Source organism: Thamnophis elegans, chromosome 12 (genome assembly GCF_009769535.1).
Source record: "Thamnophis elegans isolate rThaEle1 chromosome 12, rThaEle1.pri, whole genome shotgun sequence".
Classification (NCBI taxonomy): Eukaryota; Metazoa; Chordata; class Lepidosauria; order Squamata; family Colubridae; genus Thamnophis; species Thamnophis elegans.
The window spans coordinates 159,468-168,127 of record NC_045552.1 but is presented as its reverse complement, the minus strand read 5'-3'; the positions used below and the strand labels follow the sequence as shown (position 1 = coordinate 168,127).

Genomic DNA, 8,660 nt, shown 5'->3' with positions numbered 1-8,660 from the left:
TGGTCTTCCTCGGAGCCCTTGCACAGAAAACGATGCGACAGTTGTTCAGCCGCCTCCCGGGCCCCAGCAGCGGGAGGAAGCGGGAGCCCTTCACCGAAGAAGGGAAACGGGCGGTCGAATCCCGTTCTTTGCGGGCAGGGCCGGCGCATCCATTGCCAGTATAAACGGCCCACCTGCAGGCGGAGGCGGAAACTGTCCCGGGGTTTCCAGCCGCGGCCGCTTTCTCAACTCGCTGCGGCCGTTTCCTTGTGTGTCTCCCGGGAGGCGTCTGGCTTTCGGCTGCCCAGGTTGCGTCACGCCGGTCCACTATTCACATGCATCCCGTAGACGCCGATTTGGGGGGCGGGGGGGGGCTTGCACAAGGGGGCGGTAGTTGGGCAAAGCCGGGCTCGCCTGCGGCTAGAAAGGGAGGCGCTTCCTTAGGAGTTTAACGTCTGGAAGTTCCTCCGCGGCCTTGAGAAGCGGGGCCCCTCTGGAAGCGGACGAAGGCTGCCGAAAACCCACCGAGTAGGAGTCAAGGGAGCGCTTCTCCCTACCCCACCGCCCTGGTTTGCCTTCCTCGGGGCCCATTGATCTCCCGCCTGAGGGGGGGGGCAGTGCTAGGGTTCCCCCAAAAGCCCCCCACCCTGCAGGCACGTGCCGAGAGTGACCCCACCGACGGGAGAGGGGGGGGCTGTTTTCGGAACACCCGCGAAGCCGGGGAGAAGCGGCAGGACTACGACGCCCATCGGCCCCCGGGAGAACTCGCCAATCGGGAAGCCCCAGAAGAAGGCGTGGCTGCCGGGCGTTCAGGGAGGCCAATGGGCAGCCCGTGCCCGATCGCCCGGATCCGGAAGCGGCCTGGCGAGCAGGATGGCGGCCAGCGGCGGCCCGGCGCCCGGAGGGGCAGAGCTGGTGCGGCTGAATGTGGGCGGGCGCAGGCGAGTGGCCGCGGCCCCGGGACGGAGGGAGGGAGGGGTCCGGCCGGGGCTCCTGCGCCCTTCACTCGCCGCCTCTCTCCGCCCGCAGGTTCTGCACCTCCGCAAGACGCTCTGCTGGGCGCCGGACTCCTTCTTCTCCAGGTGCCTCCGGGGAGGGGAGGGGAGGGGGAGGGGAGGGGAGGGTCCGCCTGCCGCCCCCCCCCCGCCCGCCCGCCCCGCCCGCCCCCCCATCACCGCCCCTCTCGCCCGCAGCCTCCTCAGCGGCCGCATCTCCTCGCTACGGGACGAGACCGGCGCCGTAAGTGAGCCTCCCGCTTCCCTCCCCGCTGCTGCTGCTGCTGCTGCTGCTGCGGGGCATCGGCGCCTCCCCCGGCCCCCGCGGCCGCTGGCGAGCCTCGCCCTTTTCTTCCCTTCCCCAGATCTTCATCGCCCTGGGACCCCGACCTCTTCGGCCCCGTCCTCCACTTCCTCCGCTGCAAAGAGCTGGACCTCAGGTAGGAGCCCCGCTGCTTCGGGGGGGGGGTGAGGCAGGGGCGCTGGGGCCCGCCGCCCACACCGGTTCCTCCGCCTTTTCTGCTCCACAGGGGGAGCGACGTCTCGCTGCTGCTGCACGAAGCCCAGTTCTACGGAATCACGCCTCTCAGTAGGTTGCTGGGGAGCCATCCTGGGCCCCCAAAGACAGTCTGCGGAACACCCCCCCCCCCAAGGACTCACCTGGCCCTCTCTGCCTTCCTCTCTCCTTCGCAGTTCGCCGCCTGCAGTTGCACAAGGAGCTGGAGCGGTCCTCCTGCGGGAGCGTCCTGTTCGAGGGTTACCTGCCCCCCCCTTCTGGTAGGGTCGGCCACTGGAGGTCTGGGCTGCAGCCGTCCCCTGTGATCCCTATCATCTCTTGCTCTCCTTTCCTGCAGTGTTTCCTGCCAAGCGGTGGAACCGCCACAGCATCACGGGGGGACAGTTGGCTGCCCGGTCAGGCAACCCCCTAGTGCGCCGGAGCAACACCATGCCCCCAACCTTGGCATCGGAGGCGAGTGGAGGAGAGGAGCCCGGCAGCCGGTGGGTGTCAGGAAGGAAAGGTGGAAGCAGACCGGGGAGGGGGAGGGGGAGCCTGGGGTGCGGCTGTGCTGTGGCTGCAGGGCTCTGGTGTCTGGTTCTGCAGCTCGGCTGATACGGGCTCGTAGTTTGGTCTTAACGATGGAAGAAGCTGGGATGCTCAAGGCACGGAGGGTGGCTGGTGGGAAATGCTCCCTGGCTTCTGGGAATGAGGTGCCGCACATCTGCATTGCACGTTTCCCTTAGGAGCCACAAATGATCCAGGCATGGTTCGTCTTATCTGCGGACATCATAACTGGGTCGCTCTGGCTTACGTCCACTTCCTTATCTGCTACAAGTAAGCGTGAGGGGTGCAGCTGAACCCTCAGCGTGGGGGGGGGGGTGTGAGTGGATGGGAAGAGACTGGCCTCCCTCTGCTTCCTGACTCGCTCCTTCTCACCCTGTAGGATGAAGGAGACCTCTGGCTGGCAGCTGGCTTTCTGTAGCCCCCGGCTGGACTGGGTAATCGAGCGGGTGGCATTAAATGCCCGGGTGCTTGGTGGGTCCTTGGGTGATAGTGACAAAATGGTGGCTGCTGCCTCCTGCAGCGAAATCCTTCTGTGGGCCCTTCAGCCTGACGGGAACGGCACTGAGATTGGTGAGAAACCACCCACACAGACACACGCACACGCGTCCTGAGCGATCTAAGATGCCCCTTGGTGTGGGGGAAGCCAGCCAGATCTCCTGGAGGTAGAAAGGTTGGTCCTCCTGGGCAGTGGGATCAGAATAAGGCAGGTGATAGGCAGCTGCCAGGAACCTCCCCTTTGCTCCCGCGCGAGTGTCTCAAAACCTGTCCCAAAACCCAGCTGGCTCTGGTGGGTGGGCCTGGCGCTCCCAGGTGGCTGAGGAGGGCTTTGGAAGAAGGTGAGGCGAACCCATAGATGTGGGGGGGGGGGGGCTCAGTCTCTGTCTTGAACTTTCAGAGACGTTATTCCTGAGTTGGGTGGGGAGGGGCAGGCACTCCAGTCCTGCTCTTGGGGGGGGGGAGGGAGGAGCTGGTTCAGGAGTCTCAGGGGCCGAATCCTGCAGCCTCTGCTCCTCCTCCTCCTCCTCTCCCAGTTGCTCCTTTCCTTCCGCAGGAGTCTTCTCCTTAGGGGTCCCCCTGGAAGGGTCTCTTCTTTGTGGGCAGCCAGCTTATTGCCACCAGCCACACAGGCAAGATTGGCGTCTGGAACGCCGTCACCAAACACTGGCAGGTAACGAAGCAGCTGGTGGGAGGTGGGGGAGGATTCGTTGGTTTGTTGCAAGGGGCTGTATAATAGCTGCAGATTTGGGATTAATTAAATACAGCTTGCGGGAGGGGCTTCTGCTGTGGAGATCTTTGAGTCTGACTGTGGCAGCTAAACTATACTTGGCAGCTCCCCCCCGCCCCCCCCCCCCCCGAAGATGGGGACAAAAGTTACTTGACTCCTCCGGTTCTTAAATCAGCTCCTCGTGATTTTCCAAAGATCATAACAAAGTTTTGAACAGGCTGTCTGCCAGTTCCTGTAATCCATCTGGCCGTGAAGGTGTAAACGTATCCACACTCCGTGGGTGTTGTCCGGCTGCATTTCATCTGAGACTCTGGGTGGCAAAGGCCCCTCTGAAGGGGGTTGAGTCCCAGTTGGGGCTGGTGGGGGGGGGGGGGGGCTTCTGCCCTCTTTGCCGAACAGCTGAAGCCCTAGTGCAGCTTCTCCCATTCAAAGCATTCATGGAAAGTCCAGAATCCGCCTCGATTCTGCTCAGAGAATTAATTTCCTAGCTCTCGGAGGCTGTGACCTCCGGCCCCCTGACCCCCCCCCCCCTGTTCTCACCAGCTGCTCCACCTCCACAGACTCAAGATGTGGCTCCCATCAACAGCCATGATGCCGCGGGCTCCTTCTTGCTCCTGGGCTGCCACAATGGCTCCATCCATTATGTTGGTGAGTCACGGCCAGCCGTCCCAGCGAAGCTACGTTGGCTCTGCCGGCTGCCCTCCTCACCTGCCGGCTGCTTCCCCACAGACGTCCAGAAGTTCCCTCTGCGCATGAAGGACAATGACCTCCTGGTGACCGAGCTGTACCATGACCCTGCGGAGGATGCTGTCACCGCCCTCAGCGTCCACCTCACACCCAAGAGCAGTAAGCGCCCCCCCCCCCCGGGCACAGGAATTGGGCACAGGAGGAGCCTGGCGCACCTGCCCCGACTTTCCCAAATCCCAGCTGGGCTCTGCCTCCCTCCCTGGGCGGGACAGGATTGCTTTTGCCTCCAGCCCTCTGCTCCCCTGTGTAGGCCACAGTGGAAACTGGATTGAAATAGCCTATGGCACCAGTTCAGGGATGGTGCGCGTGATTGTCCAGCACCCGGAGACGGTGGGCTCGGGGCCCCCAGCTCTTCCAGACCTTTGCTGTCCATCGTAGTCCTGTCACCAAGGTGATGCTGTCAGAGAAGCACCTCATCTCAGGTACTGGCTTTGAGGAGGAGGGACAGGTGGGTGAGACCAGACAAGGGTCCTCTCCGGCCCTCCCTCATTTTTCTGCCTCCCCCCACCCTCCACCCCCACCCTCCCAGTCTGTGCTGACAGCCACGTACGGACATGGACGGTGACCCGATTCCGTGGGATGATTTCTACGCAGCCAGGCTCCACCCCGTTGGCCTCTTTCAAGATTCTGGCCCTGGACTCAGCGGATGGGCAGGGGGGCTGCAACGCAGGCACAGACATTGGTAGGGAGATGTGGGGTGCAAGGGTGGGGCCTGCAAGCTCTGGGCCCTGGGACTCCACCTGCGTCCTTCGCTCTCCCACGCAGGGCCTTTTGGCGAGCGCGATGACCAACAGGTGTTCCTCCAGAAGGTGGTTCCAGACGCCAGCAAGCTGTACGTGCGCCTCTCCTCCACCGGGAAGAGGTGGGTCTGCAGTGGTCAGGCTCACAGGCGGCCGTGCTGGCTGCTCTCCTTGAATTGAGCCCTGCTTTTGCCTCCCGGCAGACCAAAAGTTCTCAGTACCATACCAAGCTTCCCCAGGGGAGGGAGGAGGCTGGTGGTGTTTCCTTGTGTCACCTCTTTCTATCCATTGCTGCCTCTCTCTTCCCCACAGGAATATGCCAGGTGTGCTCAGTTGACGGCTCATCAATCACGGCCTTCCTGGTCCAGGAGTGCGAGGGCTCCAGCCGCATCGGCTCCCGTCCACGCCGCTACCTCTTCACCGGCCACAGCAATGGCAGCCTCCAGATGCGGGACCTCACCACCGCGATGGAGATGGGGGACCAACCGCCAGGTGCAGGGGCTGGTATTGGGTGGGAAGGGTAGCGGGGGGGGGGGGGGCAGCCAGGGGCTCTGCAGTGGGTGTGGGTGGACGGCCCCTGCCTAGAGAAAGCGCCGCCTTAGGCTGTTCGCCGCATCGTCTCTGGGTCTCTCGGCAGAGTCTGATCTCTGCCCTTCCTGCCCCTCCTGCCCCTCCTCTTGCCATCCCGCAGATTGTGGTGGCCTCTCGGAGGAAGAGCTGCTCTCTGAGTTGGGGCAGTGTGACCTGGCCCTCACCCACACCCTGGAAACGAGTCCCACGGGGTCTTTCACGCTCTCCAGTACTTCTGGCCTCAGGTACAGGGGGGGCACGGGGGCCTGCGCAGCTGACGGGGGCACGTAATTGAAAGGGAACCCGCCAGATGTGCAAGTCTGCAGGGGAAGAGGGCTGGCCTGCCAAACCCCCACCTTCCCTGCCCTCGGCTGGCCTTTGCTCAATGGGATCCAGCTCTTCCCTTCCCCATAGACACCGTGTGACAAGGCTGTGCTTCTCCTAGCTGCCCCCAGAACCGAGATGTGGGCAGGACCTGCGAGAAGCCATCGAAAGCCTCCCCAGCCAGGTTGGACTTCCAGCGAGGGGACGGCCACCGACCACAGCCGGGCGAGAACTTCTTGGACCGACCCTCCGAGGGCCAGCGGACCAGCCATTCCCGGGGAGGGCTTTCTGCTAGCCTTCTGAGCCAAAGGCTGCCCAGCCCCCATCCTGGCCCCCTGGAGCCCACCCTCCCCCTAGCCCCACCCAGAGTGCCACTCAGCGAAACCTCTTTCTGACCTCTGCTCGTGGTTGGGGAGCAAGGGAGCCAGCGGGGATCCATGCTGCTGCTGCTGCTGCTGCGTCCAGCCTCTCGCAACTCCGGTGGCCGGGAGCTCAGTGAAGTAGAGCCTGCCCACCCGGCCTCCTCCAGGGCTCCTGGAACTCCAGAACTCCAAAGCCCTTGCCGAGGCTCCTGGGGCCTTCATCCTCCTCCTTTTCTCCTCCCTGGTGTGCAAGAGCAAATTGCATTGTCCCACGTGGCCTCTGCGAGGCTGCCCCTCCCTCCCTCCCTCCCTCCCGCTTGTGGAAAGCCAAAGATATTTATGAGCCACCAGCCCCCTTCAGCTGCCTTGGCTGACTGGCTTCCCTTCCCTTTCTCTGGTGAGATAAGCAGCAATAAATATACCTGGAAAGATGTTCACACAACCTCTGGGCTCTTCCTGGGATTTGCAGGGCCTTTCCAGGAGCCCAGGGATCCAAGGGCTGGTTTTGGCCAAGCAGGTGGCGGAGCAGGGGGGTGAGAACCAGGAGCTCCGGAGGCCAGAGCCGGCTCCCTGCTTTGACTCGAGGGACGGCAAGTGGTCCAGTGTAGCAAGGGCCACTTTCTGGCTGGGGAGTGGGGGGGGGGGGCAGGAAGAATCCCTCTCTGTGGTAGATGGAGGCCTTTGGAGGATCCCGAATTTGGATGGGAGGGGAGCTGAGGATCTCGCCCACTTCTGCACTGCCAGATTCGTGTGACCGGTTTCCATTGGTGCACATGATGTCCGGCACACTGAAGTTGTGTTTCGTGTCCAGCCGGGCAGGGCTGGCACTGCCAAGAATGGAGGCACAGAGACACAGCCAGTGAGGAAGAGTGGACAGGCAGCCTGCCAACCGGTGGGCGTGGGTGTCTCTGGGAACCCACCCCCGATGCAATGTGGGGCCGGCCCCCACCTGCGCCTGCTTCTCCCGTCAGACGAGCCTTGTGCTGTGTTGCAACATTTTCAGGGGAGGTTTTATGTTTGGGGAAAGAAGGCAGAGCTTGGGAATAAATGCCAAATGCGCCAGCCAGGGCAGGAGGACCACAGGCCCTCAGAGAGAAGAGGAGGAGGAGCCCAGCCGCTGGGCCTGGGTTTGGGGCTTTCTCTGTTAACCGGATTCCTCTCCTTGGCAAATGGGAGCAATGGGTGGAGAAAGGAGGTAGGGGTGTGTGTGTGTGTGTGTGTGTGTTGTGGGGGTGTGATCAGAGCAACCTTCCTTTGCCTCCTGTGGGAGGTCTCCCCTCTTCTTGGCTTTCACCTTTTCTGCAGGGGGGAAACAATGCAGACTTTGGGGAAAGTACCAAAAGAGCAAAGCACCCCCCCCCATTTGTCTCTGCCTTTTGCAGTGATCAGCTGAGGCCGAGAGCTTTGCATTTTGCTATCAGTGCTGCCTCTTGGGGATGATCCAATTCTGTATTTTTCTAACAAACGTGTTGTAGTTGTGCAATTTTATACGCAACCAAATTTGAAATAATCACAAGGATTATTTATTTATGGGCACCCAGCACAGTAGTCCTCGTGTTTTGCTGCTCCTTTGTAACTGGGACCTTTGTGTTTGGGCGGGGGGGGGGGTCGATGCCGTCACCTGTGCTGCTGTTCTCCATTGATGGGAACAAACCTTTCCACCACAGGACAAAGGCAGCCCTTGTGGAGCAAAACCCGGCCTACCAGCTGCCTTTCTCCATTTACGTCCTAATCCTGGGCTCCGCTTGTCACAACGGGAGAAGCTCATCAGCTGCACAGGTGGGGGAGCTCCTTTGCTCCAAGGCAGGAAGCGGCGTTTCTCTGCCACAAAGCAGCTCAGCGGAAAGCGCATGGCGGGCAGAACCTGACTCCTCGCCCTCCATGGCCAGAATCCTGGAATGCTAGAAGAGCATCTCGCCTCACAGAGAGTCTCCTCTTTGCAGGGAAGAGTTTCCCCCAAACGGCTGCCTCCCTGCTCCTCTCCCAGGGCCTTGGCAGGAGGAGGGCGGCTGCCTGGCCAGGCGAGGGCTTCAGGTCTCCTTAAAGAAGAAGGGGCGGGGGGGGGGCAGGCTCACGTCTTAGGAAAGCAGGGGGCCTTGCCAATTGGTGTTAGAAGGTTAGAAGTTGCAGTGCCAGCGGGGGGAGAGGCAAGGCCTTCAGCAAAGGCTTTGAGCAAAGGTTCCTTTCTTCCTTTCAGCTACACAGACAAGAGATTCCCCTCAGTTCTCCTCTCAGAGCCTGTGCGGGAGACACCGTGGCTCTTCTGGGAAGCCTAGAGAGTGCAAATGGAACACACGCACACGCGTGTAATTCTTCCCCCATCCCAGGAAAAGCCCCAGGGGGCCCCCGCAGAAGGAAGGAGCAACTGGGGCTGCAAAGCTCCGGGGGGGGGGAGGCCGAAGGGCTTGCAAAGGGGGCATCAGAGCCGGGGAGAGCAGCAGGGAAAGGCTGGCTGCCACCAGCACACAGGTGCCGCCGCCGCCGCTTCTCTGGCTGCTTGCAGGTATCGGTCGAGCGGTGGGAGAAGCGGACGGGAAGTGAGCGATGAAGGCCGCCTCTGCTCCGAGCGCCCCACTGCGGTTCTTCCTCTCCATCGCCAGCAGGTGGCGCTTCATTGCCAGTGTCTGCCTCGGTCTTACATTGTTATAAATCTAT

The 8,660-nt window shown here is 62.0% G+C and overlaps 1 protein-coding gene across 1 annotated transcript; it reads left to right on the top strand.

Moving 5' to 3' along the window:
• Positions 1 to 818: 818 nt before the first annotated feature.
• Positions 819 to 6,438, top strand: SHKBP1 (SH3KBP1 binding protein 1). Its single transcript, XM_032228282.1, is given in 21 exon segments — positions 819 to 920; positions 1,009 to 1,061; positions 1,173 to 1,218; positions 1,340 to 1,414; positions 1,505 to 1,563; positions 1,668 to 1,751; positions 1,829 to 1,940; positions 1,942 to 1,973; positions 2,217 to 2,307; positions 2,417 to 2,607; positions 3,089 to 3,117; positions 3,119 to 3,205; positions 3,823 to 3,910; positions 3,992 to 4,108; positions 4,260 to 4,348; positions 4,350 to 4,431; positions 4,539 to 4,691; positions 4,775 to 4,872; positions 5,064 to 5,241; positions 5,441 to 5,564; positions 5,765 to 6,438. Coding segments are annotated over 21 exon segments (2,130 nt in total). The 5' UTR covers positions 819 to 852; the 3' UTR covers positions 6,039 to 6,438.
• The last annotated feature ends 2,222 nt before the right edge of the window (positions 6,439 to 8,660 follow it).